Source organism: Oryza sativa, chromosome 4, assembly GCF_034140825.1.
Source record: "Oryza sativa Japonica Group chromosome 4, ASM3414082v1".
In the NCBI taxonomy this organism is placed as follows: Eukaryota; Viridiplantae; Streptophyta; class Magnoliopsida; order Poales; family Poaceae; genus Oryza; species Oryza sativa.
In genome coordinates this window covers 30,105,962-30,129,654 of record NC_089038.1, presented here as the reverse complement: position 1 = coordinate 30,129,654, position 23,693 = coordinate 30,105,962, and the positions used below count along the sequence as shown (strand labels likewise).

The 23,693-nt window shown below is 44.0% G+C and overlaps 3 protein-coding genes across 5 annotated transcripts; all 3 read left to right on the top strand.

Moving 5' to 3' along the window:
* Window positions 1–1,675: 1,675 nt before the first annotated feature.
* On the top strand, window positions 1,676–2,461 carry LOC4336796 (FCS-Like Zinc finger 2). The gene has a single exon (XM_015778576.3). It carries the CDS (start codon window positions 1,763–1,765, stop codon window positions 2,054–2,056), a length of 294 nt encoding a protein of 97 aa, XP_015634062.1. The 5' UTR covers window positions 1,676–1,762; the 3' UTR covers window positions 2,057–2,461.
* A 9,742-nt stretch (window positions 2,462–12,203) lies between these two features.
* LOC4336795 (FCS-Like Zinc finger 3) lies at window positions 12,204–13,192 on the top strand. Its single transcript, XM_015778610.3, has 2 exons — window positions 12,204–12,511; window positions 12,610–13,192. The coding sequence occupies exons 1-2, from the start codon at window positions 12,285–12,287 to the stop codon at window positions 12,764–12,766; spliced, it is 384 nt and encodes a 127-aa protein (XP_015634096.1). The 5' UTR covers window positions 12,204–12,284; the 3' UTR covers window positions 12,767–13,192.
* Window positions 13,193–16,156: 2,964 nt separating this feature from the next.
* Window positions 16,157–17,663, top strand: LOC4336794 (FCS-Like Zinc finger 1). 3 transcript variants are annotated; one of them, XR_001545115.3, is made up of 3 exons: window positions 16,157–16,443; window positions 16,537–16,884; window positions 17,301–17,663. XR_001545115.3 is itself a non-coding variant. In XM_015778919.3 (2 exons), the coding sequence occupies exons 1-2, from the start codon at window positions 16,310–16,312 to the stop codon at window positions 16,760–16,762; spliced, it is 360 nt and encodes a 119-aa protein (XP_015634405.1). In that variant the 5' UTR covers window positions 16,164–16,309; the 3' UTR covers window positions 16,763–17,139. The 3 variants fall into 3 exon arrangements, 1 of the variants encoding a protein (XP_015634405.1); XR_010740792.1 differs by having other exon boundaries at window positions 16,164–16,443; window positions 16,537–16,997; XM_015778919.3 differs by lacking the exon at window positions 17,301–17,663 and having other exon boundaries at window positions 16,164–16,443; window positions 16,537–17,139.
* The last annotated feature ends 6,030 nt before the right edge of the window (window positions 17,664–23,693 follow it).

Below are 23,693 nucleotides of genomic sequence, written 5' to 3'. Positions count from 1 at the left end.
CGAGGCGAAACCTGGCGAGATCTAACGGCTAATGAAACAGCAAATATAATCATCTGCCTAAGGGGCTCTTTGGTTTTCAGGGACTTGGAATAAGTCCCTCTCACATCGAATGTTTAGACACTAATTTAGAGTATTAAACATTCACTAATTACAAAACTCATTCCATAAGCTTGGACTAATTCGCGAGACGAATTTTTTAGTCTAATAACGACATGATTTTGACAATGTGATGCTACAGTAAACTTTTGATAATTATAGATTAATTAAGCTTAAAAAATTCATCTCGCGGATTAGCTCTTATTTATGAAATTAGTTTTTTTATTAATCTATGTTTAATACTCTAATTAGCGTCCAAACATCCGATGTGACATGGGCTAAAAAGTTTTAACCCCATCTAAACACCCCTAAGTATATGCTTCTCTCCAAAGGGTTCACTATTAAAAATCACCGATGCTGCACGGTTCGCTTGCAAAGAAGGGGAATTAGTACGTAGAATACGTGCCAACTTGCGGAGCATCCAACTTGCTGTTCACACGGTGCTACCTGGCGTGCATGCACGCGCCACACTCGCCCAAGATTCCCATGGAGCACACAATTAAAAAAGGAGAAAAAGAAAAGAGAAGGCCCTGAATTTCCTTTTTTTTTCTTGAAAGCTCACGTCGATGCTCACTACTACTATGGTGCTAGGTGGGGCAAACCAGGCAGTGGGGGAAGGGAAGCAATTGCCCTCAATTATTAGAGCAGGTACAATAGTAGGCTATAAGTCAGCTGCAAATATATTTTAAGCAGATAAATGAGGAGATAGAAGGGCAGCGGGCTACAGATTTGTAGCTAGCTATAGCACGGACTCCAAGACGCAGCGTGTGTATGACAAGTGAGACCGGATATTAATAGTGTACTATGTAACTATTGTATAAATGAGCTATTAGATTGACTATAGATGAATTGAAGACAGTAGTGGGCTATAGTATTAAACTTGCTCTTAGCGTGCCAAACCATGTGCGGGTGCCTGCCCGATATGTTGGCAAAAAGGCTGGCGCGCTAATTATCAACCCTAAGGCACATGATTAGTTTATAAGCCGCTGTTTAGAGGGCCGTGTAATGATGTAGATTTGATGCTGATGCACACGATTCCGACTAAGAGAGCCGCGCCAAGTGCTTTCCGATTGATTATTGCCGCGAATATATTGTTGCACCTCGCTTTTGCTGCAGAAAGCGTAGCAAGCCGCAAGCATTATCACCACTTGCTGATAGAGCAGTGAGTAATGGCCTAGCCCACGGTTTTTGGGCGGTACTGAGTACTGACTCCACGTCCCTGTAACAACAACAGGGACGTCTTTGGTGCGGTTCCCCCCCCCCCCCCCCCCCCTCTAGATTCCTGTCGTTCTCGTCCGCCACGTACTTGACGCTGCCCATCAAGGCAGCCAAGCCGAACCCAACCCAACCACTACACGGCACCGTGGTCCAGGCCCGAATTGAAAAAAAAGTGAGACAAGACGAACCGCCACCATCCCGCCTCCGGTTGGCGCGCGAACCCGCCTCCCCGACCCGTGTGCCGTCTCGCCCGCAGCTCGGCGCGGAACCACGGTTTTCTCCCCTCCCACCCGCCCGTGCGCGACGCGACGCCCCACCGAGCTGCGCATATAATCCCCGCACTCCCACTCGTTCGAGCTCCACCAACAACTCATCGCCTCGCTTCTTCTTCCCACTAGCCAAAAGCACAAACCACCGAGAAAACGCTTCTCAGATAAACATCATCACCATGGCGGCGTCTCTTGCCTGCGCTTTCTTCTTCGACGCCGAGCCGGTGGGCGAGCAGGGCAGGCACGCGCTGGACGCCTGCGCGCTCTGCACCAAGCAGCTCACGAGGGACAGCGACATCTTCATGTACAAGGGGGACACGCCCTTCTGCAGCGAGGAGTGCCGCTACGAGCAGATGCAGCTCGACGCGGTGTACGCGAGGTCGGCCGGACGGAGGCAGCAGCAGCAGTACTCCGGGAGGGCGGATTCGCGGCGCGGGCACCGGGAGACCAGGAAGGTGTCCGTGGCGAGCTAATCAAGCTGCGTCGATAATATAATGATCAGCTGAGAAGAATTGGCGTTGAATCCAGACGAGATTTCAAGAGCTAAGCCACGCATCAACATGCGGCGACGAAGGAGATTGATTTCTCCAAGGCCGCGATGCCCGACGGCGCCGGAGAAGAGTCTGAGGAAGTTCATCGGCAAGATGAGATCTTTGCCATGTGGGTCGCTCGGGTCGACCTTGTCTTGGCTCTCAGATTGGCGCCCTTTTGCGGGTCGTGTCGCGTTTGTGCGCCAGCGTGCGCGTTAGAGCCTGAGTGTATCATCACTTTGTAAATCCAAAGCAGTTGGGAAGGCTTTAAAGTTTCCAAGTTCCTACAATGCAATTTTTTTAGCAGAATCACGAGTTCAAGTAACATATGATCGCGATTTCACCGTACTCTAATGCAATTAGGGTATGTCCCTTATGAATCAATTTGCTGTGGAAAATCCCCAATAGATCAGATGGCCATGGGAATCATCAGAGTTGTGATGAGAAAACATAGCTACCCCAACGGAGCCGTTCCTAAGATTTTTTTTTCATCCCCAGTTACAGTTTCAACTATTTACGAGAACAATCAATCTCGCCTGTGCGTGTACAGGTCGAGACTAATTTACGAGAAAATTAGGTTCACCTCGCAAGGAATTACTGCAGCAAAAATATCCGTTCTCCAGTTTCTGTTGCCTAGCTTTCACCGAAAGCAAGAGAAAACTCCAGGGACACAGCGATTCAGGCAGCGCGACACGTCGCGGACGGATGCATGAACCCAACATGTGTCAGACCGCTGAAGCGGGGGCCGTGACAGCGCATGCACGGGCACCGTCCATGCCCGCCCCTGCCCGTGGCAGCGACAATTCAAACCATCTCCTTTATGCAGCCATTCGATGCATTCCACTCATACAATACAATTTCCTGCCAATGTGCCATCCTGTTAAAGCATGTACAATAGCAGTCTATAAGCCAGCTATAAACATATTTTAGAGAGATAAAGAAAAAGAGAAGAGCAGCGGACTACAGATCTATAGCTATAGCCAGCTGCATCACGGACTCTAAGACGTAATGTGTGTATGATATATGGGATCAGGTATTAATAGTATAGTAAACAACTATTGTATTAATTGGCTATAGATGATTTGGAGCTAGCAGTGGGTTATGCTATTAAAGTTGCTCTTAGGCCTCTCGAGGTGAATAACGCCAGAATCCGCTTTGCGCTTCTCCGTGAAGTTGCAGGTTAAAAAAAAAGCCGTGCACCAATCTCGACAATGGCCGCTGCCTGCTTCCCGGAAAGAGGCCTCGCCGGCAACGCGAGACCCCATTGGCTCCCGTACGTTTCTCTGTGCAACAAATTAAAAGCAGGCGTGCAATTGCGCAAAGAGGCGTACTACTAGTATTTGTCGAGCCACTCGAGTGTGGGGAGCTAGCTAGCCGGTGTTTCTCCCACAAGCCAAAACAAAAGCTCCACCCGCGGTTTTCCCAAGGCGCAACCTGGCACGCTCTCGACTAAACAAAACCCGCCCAGCTTCGAGCGCAAGGCTGTGTGTGTGAGTTGTGTGACCCATCGTGCGTTGATGCATACGTGTACGGTTGTTTTGCTTGCGTCTCGCCCGGAATCTGCAGATGCGTCAAGCGTCTCCGCATCACTAGGTGTGTGCTTCTGTACATGGCGTGCAGCACCAACATCTGCCATGATTCCCGTCGTTTGGAGGAGGAGCTTAGCTCCACGATTGGCCTATTCTGGAATCTGGACACACCGTTGCAGTGTGCGTGCCTAACCATGTGGTGCTGCCGTCTGATTCGTGGGCAAAAGGCTGGCCATCTAGGTGCCCTACTCAATTTTTAGTTTCTGGTGTTCAACGTTTAACCGTCTGTCTTATATGATTTTTTTATAATTAATATTTTTATTATTATTAGATGATAAAACATTAATAATACTTTATACATGACTTATCTTTTTAAATTTTTTCGTAACTTTTTCAAATAAAACGAACGGTCAAATGTTAGTCACGAAAACCTAGGAATTAAGATTTTTTTAAGGACGGAGGGAATAAGCATTATGATTTGGGAGTGTATGACGGTTGCCTACTTAGTTTAAGGCTTTTAAGCAAAAGTTTAGAGGCTGCCTAATCGTACGTGTAGATTCGAGCACATGACTCCATCACCAAACGCATGGATAGTTAATTCGTGGTCTTCTATACTCCTCTCCTTTGCTGGGAAAACAGCAGCAAGGGCTCCTGTTTGTCCAAGTAAATTAAGCAGAGGGGATTAGTTGATGTGCAAGTAAAGAAAGGAATTGGTAGAAGCTTGATTACTCATGTTGGCTAAGCAGCTGGTACACGTGTGCCGGCTTAGATCTAGCATGCATGTGCACGAGTCTGAGTCAGCAATGAGTATGATGTACGACGAGTCATGAGTAGGACTAGCCAGTGAGAGCCTCCCGCCTAAGTAGCTGGAGACAATGTGCTTATGAAACGATGAGCTGTTGTTGTTTGGTTCATGCTGGTTAATCATACAGCGAAAAGTCAATGCCACCAGACATGTGGGCCCTGTTAGTGGTTTTAGTGGCAACGGCCCGCATGTCAGTCTAAAGTGTGAGTATGAAGATGAGCGTTGGCTGAACTGATTAGCCTCACGAAAAAAATTGATTACCATATAATTAATTAAGTCGTACTCCCTCCATCCCATAATATATGGCATAGTCAAACTTGGCACAGTCTTCAAAATTAATCTCTGACATATAATTTTTCATATACTATAAGGATTATTGCAACAAAATTATAACTATCTTAAAGTAAATTTAAATGTCAATCCAATGATATTAATTTTAGCAAATAAAATTTAATTTATATTATTATAATTATTGGTCAAATGTTTTTAAAGTTGAATATTGGAATGTGTGCACACCTTATATTATGGGATAGAGGGAGTACTATCTTTTAAAATATTAAAATAGATTAATATGATTTTTATATATCTAATTTTAAAAAATTGTACCAATTAGCAAGTCGGAAAACATGCTTACGAAAAGTGAGGACACATCTAATTCAAATCACCCTTGCCAAATGTGCCCTAGCATTAGCTAATAATTTTCTCAAATGTTGATTCATTCATAGTCATCATTTAGAGGCGAGTAGTTATTTTTCTTTCAAAAGAACAATATCGGGTTCTTCTACAGGTATAGATTAATGAAATCCACGTTTGTGCCTACTCAACTTTCTAGCCTCTTCTTCCCCCATGCTCTTCATCGCGTCCTCTCCGCTTCCCTACCTCCTCTTCCTCTTTCGTTCCCTCCGGGCCAATAGCCACCGTGTGCATCTGGTTTTCAGTGAGCTCACCCATCGCTGTACGTGGCCTTCCACCACCGCCGATCACACCTCGCCACCCTAAGGCAATCGAGGGGCCACCTCGATAGTGGACAGCACCGGGTGGAGCTGAGGGGCGGGAGGCAAAGTCTGCTTGACGGAGATCCTAGGCGAGGAGATGGGAGGTAGCCATCACGGCAGCACACCTCTTTGTGCAGTGGGGCGGTGTAACGGTGCACCACATTAACCTATACTATTTGATATCTATAGGTAACGACTGATACCTAGAGATATCAGGTTTGGTACGAGGTACTATGCTAGGTCTGGTACCTTGGCGGCGGTGATCGTACCATCCATCCGGTAACCTCGAGCACGAGGCAAGGGGACGAACTTAGTGCATCGGCATTTGTGGCTGTAGAGAGGGGACATCAATCATATACTAGCGGTGGTGGGACAACGCTCGTGTCCAACTCGAATGAATGGAAGGGGTGCACACCGCCGAGGGCGACGACGCAAGTGCCTGGATCCTTGGTCTTGCCTACAGGCAGGGTTGGAGCACCGCTGGTTTGTTCCTTTTGTGCATTTGAGCTCGGGCTTGTGGAAATGGTTATCATGCGAGTGTATGGGTATTATATTTATTAACTATGTCATTCGGATTGCATTAAGTGGTCTAGCAATCCTCGTTTTCTTTTTAAGTACATCAAGGCACAAACATTTAGCTCGGATTTTTACCCACACTACCACATATCTACATACAATTGGAAAAGTTTGAGGCACCAATAGTCTACCCATCATACACGTACTTCTACATTTGTGTACTAAAATTTTTGGACACCGCTGCAATGTGTCTGTTTTTATTTTGAGAAACGCTGCAGTGTGTTAGTTTATCTTCTATCTACAAGACATCCTCGACATATTAAAACATTAGTAGTTATTATTTGGGATTTCTTCTTCACATAAATAAATGTGTAGTTAAAATTAAATATTGTACGGGAGTTGAATTAGTTTGTCCAGAGAACAAAATATTGACCTGTTTTCTCCGTTTGGTTGATGCTAACTTGAGTAGCTAACACCGCATCAAGTTTATGTTGGGTAGTTGAGAAACTGAATCCATTGTTTGCGGTAGATTTTTTTTTTAAGATAAAAGAAAATCTTGTCGGTTGTCATAAGAAATTAGCTAGAGATGCTACGTTTTCTTCCCTTCTTCTTGACTATCAGAAAACTGTTCCCGCAGTGTCCGATCGACTTTTTTTTTTACAGGAATCTTTATTGGCGACAATTGGATGATACCCTTGAGTATTTTACTTGATTTTTTAAAGAGAAGATATAGTTAAGTAAGGCCACAGTTTCCGTAGGCACATACATCTAGCATAGATTGAGTCACTAATATACTGTGGAAATTTTCTGTAACTGATGTTCGTACGAAAGGTTCTTCTAAATATTCTTTTTTGGGAGGGAGAATATAGAGGTTCTTTTGTGCGGAATTTAAGAATCTTTATTGGTCACTGGTGACTCAGCCAGAACTGTTTGTTATTGTTTTTCTTTGAGAAGAAGAATCTAGCATATATAAGCCATCGCAATAATTTTGCTGTTGAATAATCAAGGCAGTACTTCACCATTCAGTCATCTAGTAGGCTTGGTCAAGTGTGACTGCATGTACAAAGAATTGTTTTCATCATATCATAGTCCAATCTTTTGACAAAAGGACGCAGCTTCGTTCAACATCCTGAACATTGTTCTATGAATTCTTTCACTGAAAATGAAACCACGAATATTGCTCTCTGCATGCATTCTAGCCTCCTCTGCCACTTGCGACTAGGTGACTAGAAGGTTTCAAAGAAGTCCAGTAATTAAGTGACTAAAAATCAACTGTGCCAGGTTAAGTTATGGGATCAGTTCGTCCCCAAATCATCCATATAAAACTTAACCTGGCAGTTCATCTCGGACAGCACGGGGTCGGCATGTTGAAAATTCAGAGCCGTCCATGCTTGAGAGGGGAGGGGCCCAGATACACAACTGCATGTCGACATGCTGCATTTCTGCGCGTTCAGGAGCGCCCTTTTCCCTGTTTGTGAATCTAGCGATTTTCAGGCTTCCGTCGCGCGCGACAGCATCACACGTCGTAAAAGCACCAGCAATCGGCAGAAAACAAACTGTGGAAAAAAAGGAAAAAAAAAAGGCAAGATCTGAAGGCGACGTACGCCCACGATACAGCTAGCGTTATACTGCGTGCGGTGGCCACTGGCTTCCGCCGGTGACACTGACGTGCAAGTCGAAACAAAACACGTATCCATCAAGCTCGTCGATGAAACCAGCAGCGACTAATTAATATTCAGATGTCGCTTTTGATTAAAAAAGGGAGAAAATTCTGGGAGCAGAAAAAAATCCTACAATTTTTAGTGTAGGAATAAATTAAAGGCTCTCGTTTTATATATTTCGTGTGTGAGGAGTGAAGTAAGCACAAAAAACTGGCCAATCAATAGCACTAAAAAATCCATCAATTATTGACATCATTAACATGGAGACCTACTCCAACTTAATAAAGGTGGTTGATGACTTGGAGTTGCCTCTGATTTCTGTATAAAAATTATCAGTGGTGAGACCGGTTCGTACTGTTTGTAAGAGCTTGATGGAGAGAGATTCTTTTTTATTATGAAAGGTGTCATCCAATGTATTGGGTGTCAAAGAAAGCGACCTTGACAAGGCCATACCGTATGTATGATGTATAAGCAATCAATAAGTTTTTTTTAAAAAAAAGGAACTTTACATGGAAGTCCATGTAATATATATATATATATATATATATATATATATATATATATATATATATATATATATATATATATATATATATATATATATATATATATATATATATATATATATATATATATATATATATATATATATATATATATATATATATATATATATGTATTCCAATCTGTCTTCAACTTTCTTGTATTTATATTTAAGCCCTTGATTTTAAGCTTTACACTAACAAAGTTTCATCTTGTTTATCAAAGATATAGCCTTTTAACAATCCTAATAGTTTCATGTGGTATGAGGTATGGTATAGTAAATTAACAATAAATTAAGAGCCTGACTAGAATGTATTTCTATAGCTATGGCTTATGTAGCCAAACATGCGTGATCGATCAACTAAAAATAATTTCGAGGGCAATACTTTCATACTTCTACTCTTAGACTCCTAGATTGATTCTAAAATTAAGTTCTAAAAGGAGTTGGAATAGCTTCAACCATTGGAGGGAAGAAGAATGAGCACATGACTGATGGGGGTTGAAATTGGAAACATTTTTTTAACATATTCATAGCAAAACTTTTGTAGAAATAGTCCCCTCAAAACAGCAAAAATAACAATACAACTTTTATATCGTGACTCCATTTTTACTTTGTGTCACATAAGCTACCACGCAAGATGCTTCACACATACGCTAGTTTTCCACATATTCGTCGTAAGTTGCATATATGTCATAAATTATGTGACACAATGCTATAAGCGTTGTTCTTATTATCGTTTACTTGTTAGTTTATTAACCATAGTCAAAATTAATTTAAATTTTTAAACTTAATTTTAGAGTTAGTTTTGAGGTTTATCATTGTAGCTTATTTTTCAATACCATAAATTATTTATGGTTTCGTTGTATATTTTTCCACAACCTGTCAGACCTAGAGCAAACGACGACAATTTGGAGAGATAGAAATTGTAAAAACAGCACTCACCAGGATCCATATGCAAAATAAAACTTTTAGTAGTGGGGGACTAGTGGAAACACTGCAATATACATGTCATTTTTTCGGTTTCTATACTTGAACAAATGTGTCACGTTACTCCAAGTAGCTCGTAGAACCTCTTTTAAAAAAAAGTACGGAGTAGTTCGTAGATTTCAGGTTATATAAGCAACCAAAAACAATTGATCCTTTTGGCTACTACTCCTACTTGCATAGTTGCCCTTCAGTGCCTATCCCCCGCCACACTCATCAGTCTCACATTCTCTCATGCGAATCATGCACCAATACCTTTATCGCCCTAGTTGCATGGCACGCTTAAAAAAGAGGCCATCAACACAGCACACGGTACATCAAAAACGACAAGATAGAAAAGCAAAAAAAGAAAAGAAAAGGCGACGCAAAGTAGGGGCCAGGCCCTCCAATTGGCCGGTTTCTTTCGAGTAAATTAACCTCCGAGATCGCAATTTGCCGGGTCCCCCACCTTCCTCCCTTCAGGTTGAGCAGAATTGTCGTCAAATCAAGCAGCTGCACCACCGGCTGCGCTGCTGTTTGGTTTTTGGTTTTGGGTGGTGAGATGAGATCCCAAGCCTGATAGCGATCAAATGCGTAAGGCGAATGCGGCCACCAAAAAACCAGGAGCCAACCACCGGCCAGCCACTAGGGCGATCTACTTGCAGGCAGCTCAGCTCAGCTCAGAAGAACCTGAATTGTTCAGTCCGTCCAATCGGACGTGACATGTTGTGAACAAGAAACTGCGTGATTTGGTGAGAAAAAAAATACGTGCACCTATCAGACGGTTGGTTTGATAATTCGAGTCATGAGACGGACACCGGCTTGCTTGATGAGATGAACAGTGGTACGGGAAGTAGAACAATAGTGCGGCCGGGCCCGGACCACTAGGCTGATTCATCGCGGCAGCAACGGCACTCAACGATGACAGCCTTGCGGCCGTGCAACTTGTTGGTCACCTGACCTGACGCCTTCTAGAGAAAGCGAGTTTGTACGCTATGTTACGCGGGTCCGATTAATAAATTCCCCTTTAATTTGCTGCCCAGGTGAACTTAGGAGTACTTTAAATCGATATTTGTCCTACTCACAATTTTCAAATACAAATATGTATAATTGAACTTTGAGATGATTTTTTTCTTTTCATTTTTGCATCATACGGAAGACACCCTTTCCATGATAAGACAAATTTAATAAGTACAGATTATAGCACAAATTTGAATTTACACTATCTTTGTTTTTTACGCCATTGACTTCTGAACATAGGATTAACCATTCATCTTATTAAAAAATATTAAAAAAATATTGTGTAAATGTATAATACCCGTACATTGCTGATAAAAAATGATGCAAACTCGTGTGTTACAGCGGGCTCCAATTATATTAAATGAACTGATTAAAACTAAATCATCACTCTCAAACTCTAATTAACGATGATAGGATAAACAGTACGTTGTACACTGTACATGAAGAAAATAGAGCTTCTTACTCTAGTACATTTCTGATAAAAAATGATGAGCCCATATGATAGATGGTGATCCTTGCTTGTCAGATAAATGGAGGTGGCAGGACCACCACCACCAGAATCTTTTAAGATGGTATAGATAAATCATATTAGAGAACTTTTGGTATAAAATAACTCATAGCAAAATAAATAACAGTTACTTAACTTTTTAAATAGGATAAATAGTTAAACATGTATTCAAAAGTTAACAATGTTATGTACTTTCTTTGTTTTATATTATAAGACTTTATAGCCTTGTCCACATATATACATGTGTTAATGAATCTAAACACATATATATGTCTAGATTCATTAACATCTATATGAATGTGGGTAATATGAAACGGAGGAAGTATTAAAAAACGAGGTAGTACAATATTACTCTCTCTTCAATCATACATGAGATATGCACAATCAGACACACAATAATAGTACACCCTTTTTAAATATTTACATTATGTATGAAAGGTGCCCACGCACTGAACCAGAAGTTGTTTTTTCCATGGTAACACATACTCCACATAATAAATATTTTTAGACAACAACACAAATTTTAGTGTATACATTATTGCTTTCTTTTCGATCATACGGGAGAGATGCACAATGACGCACACCATAACAGAACCACTTAATTTGTTTTAAAATTCGTATATTTTTCGTAATATTTGACCATGGCCCAATTAGTAATCGTGTGACTGACAAGTGCATCAAACACATCATATGTGGAAGCCGTGCTATTGGTCTCTCTGTCTCAGGCGCCATTTCTTTTTTACCTCTGATAGCTAGTGCTTGTTGTTTTCCTTGGTGCCGTCACGGAGCAAATACAACTCTACACGCTCGAATAGAGATTGAGATTTGTGCCTAAACAACTCGGCAGATGTTAACTTCGCACTTAGATCAGGTATAATAACAGAATATAAATCAGCTATAAAAATATTTTAAAAAGATAAAAGAAGAGAGAAAAAACATCAGGCTATAGATCTATAGCCATCTTTAGCACGGACTCCAAGACGTAATGTATGACATATGGGACCAGGTATTAATAGTGCAGTAAGTAATTATTATATAAATTGGCTATTACATTAGTTATAAATGATTTGGAGCTAGTAGTTGACTATACTATTAAACCTGCTCTTATGAGCAAGGAACATCTGTGTTCGTTACTTGTGGATTGGGAATCCATCTCCCCGCAAGGAAAACATAGCAGTCTATTAGCATGTGATTAATTAAGTATTAGCTAATTTTTTTAAAAAAGGATTAATTTGATTTTTTTAAGCAACTTACGTATAGAAACTTTTTATAAAAAATGCATCGTTTAACAGTTTGAAAAGCGTGTGCGCGGAAAACGAGAGAGGGGATGGAACCGGAAGTTCCAAACACAGCCTATATAAAAAGTTCCACAATTATCCCATCTTACAAAAGAGCCCAATGTAGATGTAGATTTCAGTAACTACACAAAGCCAAAACACACCAAGTCCCATAAAGAAATTCACAAAACAGTGGAGGACTAATTCGGAAATCTCCCCTTCCCGTCCATCTCCCTCCATGATAAAACCCGAGTTGCTTCTCCCGCTCCGCCATCACTCCCCTTTCCCAACCGGAAAAACGAGAAAACAGAGAGAGCTCATTTGCCGAAGGCCGAAGCAAACCAAGCCAAGAAATGGCGCGCTACCACCCCACCTCCATCCACGACGACATCGAGGCCGGCTTCTCCGGCCACTCCGCCTCCCCCGTGAAGCCCGCGGCGTCGCCTCGGCGGCCCGGCGGCCGCCTCTTCTGCGACCCGTGCGACGACGCCGACGACCTCCTCGGCCACCACCACTACCTCGACATCTGCTTCCGCTGCCGGAGACCCCTCGGAGGAAACAGAGACATCTTCATGTACAGGTAAATATTCAGCACAACTGTCGTCAGTCTCTTGACAGGTTAAATCTCTCTGGAAGAATGTGTTTCTAATGGCGTTGTGATTCCTTCTGTTCTTGCAGAGGTGACATGCCCTTCTGCAGCGAGGAGTGCAGGCAGGAGCAGATCGAGATCGACGAGGCGAGAGAGCAGAGATCGAAGCAGACGGGGAGGGCAGAGCAGGAGAGGCAGAGGCAGCAGAAGGCGAGCCACCCGAGGATCCCGGTCTGGGCATGGTAAACAATTTTGGTCACGGAACAGTAGATCTTAGAGAAACTCAAGAACCGAAAAAACGAGGAGGAGATCGAGAGACAGCTTGTCCATGACCGTGTGTGCGGATGGAGAAAGATCCAGTCGAGCGCACGCGGATCAAACAGTTCCACGGGAACGAAAGCCAAGCCCGGGGAAGCAGAAGCAAACCGGCTGCGTCTTTCTTTTCGCGATGAAATTGTTCGGTTCCTTCCTCCTGATCTCCGCAACAAGGAGATGAGGAGTCAATTTGGTGTGTGAATTTTACTTTCTTGGCACGGTTGCAAATTCGCAAAAAAATATGGTGCGTGCGTGCAGCCGGTGCAGCGTTTTGTGTCATTGTGTGTGTGCTTGTAATGCAACCTGTTGATATGGAAAAAGTGAGTGGCGTAAAAAGCTCTCTCCGATTTCTCATTAGTTCGGTCGATTTCCTTCCTAGTACTCCATGCTGTGTTCGTTGCGTAGCTTTTTTACTACTTGCTCCGTTTAACAATATAAGACTTTCTATCATTGTCCATATTCATATAGATGTTATGAATCTAAACGCATAGTTGTGTTTAGATTCATTAACATCTACTTCCTCCGTTTCACAATGTAAGTCATTCTAGCATTTCCCACATTCATATTGATATTAATGAATCTAGATTCATTAATATCAATATGAATGTGGGAAATGCTAGAATGACTTACATTGTAGAACGGATGAAGTATATGAATATGGGTAATACTAGAAAGTTTTATATTGTGAAACGAAGGGAGTACTCTACTAGAGCTCACGCTGCAGCTACAATTAGATGTTCTTTTTCTGATGAAAATACAGTTAAAGCGGCCATTATTCAGTTGCCCTCTGAACAGAATTCATACTGTACGTTCGATGCAGAAATTGAATGTCGTCGCCGCCTGCTATACCGTGTACAAACAGTAGATCATAGACATGTTGGTACCTCCTGCAGCAGCTGGTCCGTCATCAATGGCAGAGGTAAATTGTTCGTTCCGTTCCTCGCCGAGAAAATATCGGCCCTGAATTGTAGTAAAACAGACAGTTTGCTCCACGACGAAAAAGTCGGGAAGGTAATAAAGAAAGGAAGAAAGCAACGCAGGCTTTGTTATTAGTATTGTCATTCGTGCAGCCTTGCTTCCCGGAAACTTACACGAGGTAAATGGCTATAGCAACTACTAAGTACTAGCAGTTGGACAATTTTTATCTCAAAGCGTTGCAGACACAGCTTCTCCGTATCGTTTCCTCAACAACACTGCCTGACAGGCGGTCCACAAAAGAAAAATAAACGGAGGGCCCACATGACAGTCTCACGTATACGACCTAAGGGCAAAATCTGCCGGTACATGTAGCCATAGTAGGACACTAACGTTTTTTCTACAGCAGATGATGTCACGCCCAACGTTGTTCACCATCAACCGAATTAAACTACGCAAAGCATGTTGGCATTAGTGCGTACTCCGGACTTTAAAAAGCCCAAACAACCAGCGATAACAAATCAATCATCCTCGGCCACGCCGTGGATTTTTTTCTTCACCGTTTTCTGTGGCTCCCCAAGTTGCGCCCCATGTGCACCCGAGAGAATCCTTTTAGGCAATCTAGGGCCTTTGGCGACACAAAAAGAATTCCCCCGATTCCCCCTCGCCACGTTACGCCTTCTCCGAGCCAGCGAGAACCAACACGAGCACTTGAGCCGTTGAGCGAGAGACGAGCGCATCTCGCCGTGTGCCGGTGTTTCGGGGGGTGCATCCCGCACGCACGTGCCGGCGCCGCGCCCATGCGCTGTGGCTGCCGCGCTCCTGCCCCCTCTGCTCGCTACAACCATAGCAGAGACCACACAATACTATAGCTCTCTCAAGTCTCACCCATGTGGCGCTAGATTAACCTGCACTACTAGTACTAACCACGCCAACTGAAAACGGTTTAGCGAAGTCGCGGTGAACCATGTGGTGCATATGCTACTCACACACGGCCTGCGCCTGCATGGAACAATGATGCAGGCACGGCTCGCGAGAGAGAGAGAGAGTGTTGCTGTGGCGAAGTTGGCTACTGTTAGAGCAAGTTTAATAGTATAGCCAACTAATAGCTCCAATTAATCTATAGTCAATCTAATAGCTTATTTATACAATAGTTACATACTACACTATTAATATATGGTCTTATCTGTCATACACACATCGCGTTTTGGAGTCTGTGCTACAACTAGCTATAAATCAGTAGCCAGCTGTTCTTCTCTCTCCTTATTTATCTCCTTAAAATATGTTTGCAGCTGGTTTATAGCCTGCTATTGTACATGCTCTTACCTCAGCTCGGCTGGACTTGGGCCAAAATGTCCCTCTCCTAGCGGAGGAAAAAGGTGGATGAATAGAGAGGGTGATTCTTCCCGGTGAGATTAGCTAGCGGCACACCGGTTTCAAAAAGGTTGACGTACGCTGTTGCTGTCGTGTCAATAGTAACAGACGCCAGTGAAGGTGACGAGAAATGTTTTCTTCTTCAGAGCGTTGTTGTCAAGAAAATGACCTCGGTAGTAAATGGACAAGTGGGATACGTACAGGTAGGATCTACGTATAATTTCTGAAAGACATGTTGATCGAGGTGTGGTGTATGTATTCACATGTACTGCTAGCATGTTACACATGTGAGCTATAGACCAATGTCAATAACATAATAGTGCTCCTACTTCAGTATATGCTGGTAGTAGTAAATTATACGCACACGCATTTTCAAGAAAGAAAAAGGAAGAAAACAAGATTGCTAGGGTGGCACCGACCGCGTAGTACATTGGAGAATGTTTCTTGCAACCACGACAGATTGACAGAATATACTACTCCATAACTTTTGAAGCGGCAGTAAAACAGAAGCATTACACGTTAAGAAAGTGCTAAGTAAACAAGACTGCCTGAACTCCATAATCCCTTTTTTTTCCTGCCCAAACAGCATACTGATTGTTGAGGTAGGTAAACAACCTCCAAAACAGCGTACATACTGCCTAGTAACTATCTGTAAGTAAGAATCACGTGCCAAGGGGGCATCCACTTCATGTCTTCATCTCTCTGAACCTGCGGTCTATGCGCTGTTTTTAAATTTTAGCCCCCGTGTTCATTGTCCCTAAGAATGATCTCAGACGCCTTGATTTTAATGGCTCCCATTTCCTCACTAAATCTCCAATGGCCAGTAGTGTGTTGTTCCAAATTTTGCAGTAAACAAGAATCACAAAACCAAACAAAGTATACGCAGATTTTTCACGCGTGTCATGCTCCGTTGATTGGCGTCCGCTTCTATTCATAGGTTTGCCGTCGGACGCTGCCAATTCCCAGCCTCTCCTTGTCTCCCCGAGGCTAAAAATGGGAAGTGCCGGCGACCTATTTGTACATTCCTCCGGCGAACCGGAGCTCCGTCAAGCCAGCCGAGATCCTTGACAGTGCAGTGCCAAGACTCGGGGGGGCAATTTTGCTCCCTCTTCCCGCTCGTGCCCAGGCCGGGGCCTTGCTTGCTAGCTAGCTTTGAAGCCAGCCAGCAACGCCGCCGCCGCAGGCATGAAGGGGAGCGGTGCAGCGATGCCGTCGTCCATGTTCTACGTCCACGAGGCGGACGTCGCCCAAATCCACCACTTCCTCGAGGAGTGCTCCCTCTGCGGCAAGTCCCTCTCCGGTGACATCTTCATGTACAGGTTTAAAGCTTTTTTTTTTTTTGTCCTCTCCCTCCTTTCACCGCGATGCATGCACGCAAAAGTTTGTTGAGGTTTTGTGGCGTGGGTGCACAGGGGAGACACGCCGTTCTGCAGCGAGGAGTGCAGGCAGCAGCAGATCGAGGTGGACAGGGCGAAGCACCGGCGGAAGAAGCGTGCGGCGGCGCACGCGGTGTCGGTGCGGAAGGAGCACCGGAACCACCACCACCACCACCGGCACCACCACCAGCAGCCACAGCCGCGGCCGGCCATCGACGCCAACCCGTGGGGCACCGCGCGAGGCCCCGCGTTGCGCGTGTGAGACCGATCGAGCCGCATCCGCGCGTCGGGCGCGCGGGGAGGCCACGTCTTTTTTATTTTCGGGACTTCTGGTGCGACACGGGCAGGACGACGGAGACAAATACATTTTCACAACAATAAAACGTACGCGACCCTGTTTCTGTTTGTAGGGGGACTGGTGCTACTAGTACTACGTGCGTACACGCGCCTGAGGGTCTTGGGCCGAGTTGGGCCCTAGCTTCCTCGGGCGAGTCTTGGTTTGTTTTTTTTTTCTCATTTCTCAAGGTTAGAACATTGGAGCTAGGCGATCGATTCATGGGCTCTCCTCCATTTTTGCCTCCTGTTTTTTTGGCCGCTGTGTTCTGCTTTTGAGGAATGAAATATGTTTTTTTTCTCCAACTGAACTGTCCCCCATGTACATTTTGTTACTTCCCTTAGCAATTCTTAGGTGTTTTATAGGCAGCGAAATGGACATGTTTTTTTTAAAGAAAAATGTTTTTACTAAAGTTTTGCAGCTGGCTTACAAGGTATTGTCGTTTTCTTTTTCTTTTTTGCAACAGTGGAAGCCGTTTGTTTCGCCGAAGCTGTTAGGGGGATTTGGAGGTCATCAAGGGCCTGTCCCTTTGCCAAGCTGCAAAATCTAAGTGCCCAAGGAGTCCTGACAGAAAAACAAGTTCTTGAAGTTAAGGTTATGGTCCTTCTAGATGTTAGCATGGAGTAGATTTCTTTATGATGAGAACACAGAGTTGTGTCTTTAGTATGTCGATGCAAGCTTATTTACTTGTTCTTTAGAAACAGAGAGGAAAACCCCGGTTCCAACATATTTGAAACCGAAGAGGCTTGCTTTACTTGTTGCTTCCCTACTTTTGCTTTTGCTGGGCTCAACTGTAAGCGTGTGAAACCCAACAAGTTTTATGAACACTCTTAGGCTGACTCTTAGGCTGTGTTCGCATGCACCTTTTCCATCCTCTCTTCATCGTTTTTCGCGTGCACGCTTTTCAAACTGTTAAACGGTGCATTTTTTGTAAAAAGTTTCTTTACGAAAGTTGCTTAAAAAATCAAATTAATCCTTTTTTAAAAAAAAATTAGCTAATACTTAATTAATCACGTGTTAATGGACTGCTCCGTTTTCCGTGCGCAGAAGTTGGGTTCCCATCTCCCCCATCCGAACTCAGCCTTAGTATGCTTTCTATTGAAACTGTGCCGAATGAGAGAAAAGTATGTGACATTGTGAGTTGTGACACATAATAAGCACGCTTATCTAGTAGGTGCAACCTAGGTTTGAACATTACAAGCACGCTCGCAGTGCTGCAGCTTGCGAAGTTCAGATTTCAGAACTTCAGGGGTAGGAAATCAAACCAGTGGCGCCACCGTTACAACTCAACATCTCAACAGACTAGCGGGTCTCTATAGCAGGAAAAGTCTGATACGGTTAGCTGTAACCCATCCTTTACCTGCAAATTACAGGTTTGGTCGCTAGCTTTTGCCACAGTTTCAGAATTGAGATGCTGTCGATCCGGCAACGTCCGAGTCTCAAATGAATGATTTCCTGTCCCCTTTGCAATCTCACTGATGGCAACCTGAGTCATATTGAAAGATCAAGGATGGAACGGAGCAATCAGGAATCCCATAAACTACTACATACATACATGTCGATGAGATCGATCTACAATCAAAACAGGATTAGCTCAACAATGATAGAAAGAAAAACACAACAGAATAAAAAAACTGACCGGCAAATTGGAGCCGGTGATGATGCAAACACAGATATATAATTTGTGCCAAACTGACATTATAGCTACTTTTAAAAGTTCCATTAGATGCGTAGGATTAGATGCTCCCGAGTATTGTTAAAGGAATACAACCAAAGCCCATGATTCTGTGTGGGATTTCCTGCCTGATTTTCCGGCATCTTTTTCCTTGCCACGTTCGACAGGGAAAAGCAGGAGCATTTTTCCGGCGATGGCGAGGAGCACAAGTGCACAGCTCTTCTTCAGCTTTGACTGTCCCAACCGATCCTGGTTTTACGTGCCTCCATAATTTTAACTTTTTTTTTCCCCTCCTAGACTAGATTCGTATACTTCTCTTGTGGTAGCAAACGAATCAATGCACAAACTTTTCTAGCACAGCAAGGTTTTTGTATGAGACGAGCGAATATTACCGCGATTTACCAAACCGAACAGTTCAAAGCAAGGCAAAAGCAGATTTGTGCTGCTTAAAAGAAAAACGCGAGATCGTTGGGTCCATCCAGCTGTATCACTGAATGTCTCCCCAGCGAGAGACGCGGCCCGGTTGGAATCCAGGAGACCAAATTTTGGGGTCAGCTTGTCCTTATTTTACTCCACATGGGATACTTTACTGACCTTGCTACTAGCCTAGTACAAGTAGTAGGTCCGTGCTTTGATCGCAATTTCTTTAGACGTTTATTGCCACAGCGTCCAAAGGTGACCACAATACCACCAAGATTACTGTACACACAATTAACTAGTGCTGCCCATCACCAATAATTTGCTCACTTTTGTTGGGCACTGCGATTTCTTCTGTTTTGTAACAGGATCGTACGCACGAATCTCGATGGTGGTCTCAGCAAAATTATAGTGTAAGCCAGTGCCTGGAGACGCGCTCAACCGGCGGCGTAAAACTTAACCCCATGCTAATGCTAGCTGCTGGCTGTACCGGGGACCTGCTGGTCGTTGGGGAGGCATATGCCATCAGAAATCCCGAATACACAGTACATGCGGTAATAGCACACAGTTGATTAATGAATGCTGGGATTATGAAATGTGAATGCCGTTAAAATTATGTACTTACTACTAGCGGCATTGGAGTTAGCTTACGTACTGCGCCCACTTATTTAATTTATTTATTTAATGTCCTTTGTAGAGGTAGATTAGATCACCTAATCTTGGATTCTTGGTACTACAGATTATAAAATTTGATTAGCTGGTGAGTCACGATTAGCCATGGGTTTAGGCTTTAGATCGATGCATTAGGCCCAACCCATTAGCTAGCTGCATCTACATGATGGCTCACTGTCCACAGATTGTTTTGACATGGAAGGGAGGGATCTATGTAGCTAGTGTACAATTGTAACGTTACATCTGGGGCAAGCTCCCTCCCACGCTGTACTGCCCTGACGGCGATCTCACCACATCCCGTTGTCAAACACCGTCGCTTTTGTTTTTGGCACCTGTCTCGCTTGACTTAAACGGTAGCCAGCATCACAGGTCGCGATTAGATATAGTCGCTAGTAGTGATGATGGTGAATTTACCGTCCTGTAGAGTGTTTCAACTTTCAAGGCGGCGAATACGGTACAGTCGTGTACAGAGACTAGGAACAGGGTGAGTAGAAAATGGATTCAATAGTACTCCGTACGTCTCGTCTAGGTGCATGTTCTTGCGAAAAGGAAAAAAAATGGTGATGAAGGGTTAAATCAAACATGAACTAGTTAGGTGAATTACGTTGTGTGTGATGTCTTGTCCCTTGTTTAAAGAGTCACTTAGCATGCCAAAGGGCTTGATCCCAAAAATCTCTGAAACGTTACTGCGATTGGAAGCGAAGCAACTGATGGCAAATGTGCGTCTCAGCCATTTTGATGGCTTGAGCTTCAGATACGCAGAGCATCGAGAGATAGTGCTTACCTCTATCGTTTTGTAGCGTTAAAAGTTTTTAATGGCCATGGAAGAAGGCGATTGGTCACGGCCTCACGGGATATTGGAACTCTACCTAATTCGGGTCACTTCGGATATAAAACTACGTACGTAGCAAACTAGCAATCATAAATCAGTAGATTAAAAACGTTCTAGAAGTGATTTTCTTTTTCGGAAAATATTCAGTAAGTGTCATCACTGAACACAGACTTCAATTATCGAATCAAAGGAAAAAAAAAAGTAAGTGTCGTCACTGAACACAGACTTCAATTATCGTGGTTTGCATCCGTGGACCTGGAGAAAAAAAAAGTACTAGTAGCTCGGATCATTTTCGAGTCCAGCAAAAAGAAGCAATAAGAGGAACAGTCATAGACTCAATAGGCTCGTAGCATATCCCTTTTTCTTGAACAAACATACCACCGCACCAAATACCAGAGTATATGTGTTACAGTAAACATGTATTATTCGTATGTTTTATGCACACGGATATACCAGCAGAGACTTTTTCAACCGTGTGTATATATACACCACACGAATTTTTTATTACACGTATATAGGCACGTAGAGTAGGATTGCATTTGCATATGGTGGAGCGGTACAGCTACGTGTGTGTGTGCACAAAATATCTGTGGCTGTCGTTTTATACCGAGATGGCGGACCACCCAAGGCGTACCCACCGCGCACACAGGCCACGGGCCCACCGGACAAAGGGAGCGTGGAACCGGTGCTGCGCGTCTCCACCGTCGCTTTCGTCTTGCTACTGCTCCGCTGCGCGTTTAAAAGTCCCGTGTCCTTTCCAAGCCCCGGTTTCGTGCTCCATGACATGTGGGCCCTCCGCGGTGCACTTTTCCGGGCCCTTTTGCTTTCGCCGCTGCGTCCCTTTCCGTTCTCTGTGGAAAAATGGAGGGTCTCACCGTGTCCAAAGGTCTTGCTCCGCTCTGTGTTGCATTGCAACTAGGCAACTTATGCTGCAGCAAATATCATTCGATGGTTTTAGTGAAAAGGATATTCATAAGTTTGAGATTGGGAACACCCTTTTTTTTCCCATATTTTTCTTACGGGTCAGTATATCATTAGAATCACTAAAAGATTTTCATATGGAGTCACCGAAACTGAAATTGATTATTCTGACGGTGACATTGGATCCACAATCTAAAATACAGGGCAGGTGTCCCCCAAACTTTGTTTGCATCCCGAATCAAACAAATCAAAAGGACCACCGGGACACATGAGCATGTCCGATATACTAATTGAACATTTCAACCAACAAAAGGGCGTTGCTCTAGAATTAGTACATAAAACAACAAACATATTCACCTAAGAAAAATGAAGGAATGTGCTCAACAAACGGTCATTATCTTGCGCTGGAGTGGCCGACCTAAAAGGACGATTAGTAACTATTAAGAGTCCAGTTTTGTCAGGGAGCTATTAAGAGTCTTTAATGGTATTATAGAAAAAAACAGTGGTCATTTAGGACACTAGGACAGCACGATGTTGGAACAGTGAGCTCTTATAATCACCTTCAATTCACAGCGTTTAGGGTTTCTTCATAGTCCATAGCGCAGTAATTGTTGGAATTAATGAATGGGCCTTAGCCCACTCGAAGATTAATTCTTTGGAAAATCACAAAAGCCCACCTCATGGGATGGCATGCATGTGGAGTTTAGTACCACCTTGCTTATTCTAGGAGAGGGGGACCTCCTTAAAAGGGAGGATGCCCTCCTAGTCGCTTGAAGCATGTGTGGTGGAGAGAAGAGGGGAAACACGCGCGCGCTCGCTCGCCTGGCCGGGCCGGCGGCGCGCGTGCACGACGTACGCGTTGAATGGTCCGAAAAATTGGCTCCTCACCCTTGCGCAGATGCAGCCTCCTTTTGCAGTTTTGTTTTGCTGCAAATTCGGATTCGTTTTTGTTTTGGAAACGTTCCGAAAAATCCGGTGCGTGCAAACGGCATGGAGTTCGGATAAGTTACGCGCGACTTATCCGGTTCGGTTACGCGCAGTAGAGATCGTGCGGGCGCCCTGATCAAGCAACCCTTCTCTATATAAACCGACTTGCCGTCTTCACGCAACTCACGAAAAATCAATCTAGGGTTTGCCTCCTACTCTGTACTGCGCCGTCGCTCGTAGACTACTCCATCCCGCTCGCCGGCGTGCACCGGCGATCGGGAGAGCAGGTCTCCGGAACCTCTGCCTTCTACGTTCTGCACCGGGAGAAGGCGGCAATAAGGTTTTTGGGAAGCGCTTCGCGCGACTGCTCCCTGTTCGTTCGCGACGGCTCGCCTTCCTCTTCGCTCGCGTGTTTCGTGCCTTCGTAGACACTTGCGAAAAGTTTCGACCAAGCAGCCGGTCTTTCCGTCACCTCGGTACGTGTTCAATATGTTGCGCATATTTGATCTGTTCATGTTATACCGTGTAGTTTACATGTGTAGATCTAATGATGCGTTCATGCTAGTTTTCATCTGTAATGTCATGATTTATTTATGGAATAGATTAAATCATTATATGTCTATAATCTCAACAATCCAAAAACCTTATTATAGGCACTGTGATTTTACTATGGCTGGTTTTGCCGATGCACTGAGGCCGGATAAATTCACCGGTGTGCATTTTAAGAGATGGCAGATCAGGGTCACTCTGTGGCTGACAGCTATGAAATGCTTCTGGGTGAGTACTGGCAAACCTGAAGGAGTTCTTACTGCTGAACAGCAGAAGCAATTTGAGGAAGCCACTACTCTCTTTGTGGGATGCATTCTTAGCATTCTTGGTGATCGTCTGGTCGAGGTGTATATGCATATGACCGACGCTAAGGAGTTGTGGGATGCACTGAATACTAAATTCGGTGCTACTGATGCTAGCAATGATCTGTATATCATGGAGCAGTTTCATGACTACAAAATGGCTGACAACCGTTTTGTAGTCGAACAGGCTCATGAGATACAAACCATGGCTAAGGAACTCGAACTCCTTAAGTGTGTCTTACCCGACAAATTTGTGGCCGGGTGCATTATTGCAAAACTACCTCCATCTTGGAGAAGTTTCGGTACTGCACTCAAACACAAGAGACAGGAATACTCCGTTGAGGGGTTGATAGCGTCTCTTGATGTTGAGGAGAAAGCTCGGGAAAAAGATGCCGCGTCTAAGGGCGATGGTGGGCAGTCCAGTGCCAATGTTGTGCACAAGGCCCAGAACAAGAGCAAGGGGAAATACAAAGCTCAGCAGACCACCAACTTCAAGAAGCAGAAGAAGAACAACAACAATCCTAATCAGGATGAGAGGACTTGCTTTGTGTGTGGCCAAGTTGG

Coding starts and splice junctions, on each gene's coding strand:
- LOC4336796 (XM_015778576.3), top strand. CDS start 1,763: ATGGCGGCGTCTCTTGCCTGCGCTTTCTTCTTCGACGCCGAGCCGGTG.
- LOC4336795 (XM_015778610.3), top strand. CDS start 12,285: ATGGCGCGCTACCACCCCACCTCCATCCACGACGACATCGAGGCCGGC. Junction 12,512..12,609: donor AGAGACATCTTCATGTACAG/GTAAATATTCAG, acceptor CTGTTCTTGCAG/AGGTGACATGCCCTTCTGCA.
- LOC4336794 (XM_015778919.3), top strand. CDS start 16,310: ATGAAGGGGAGCGGTGCAGCGATGCCGTCGTCCATGTTCTACGTCCAC. Junction 16,444..16,536: donor GGTGACATCTTCATGTACAG/GTTTAAAGCTTT, acceptor GTGGGTGCACAG/GGGAGACACGCCGTTCTGCA.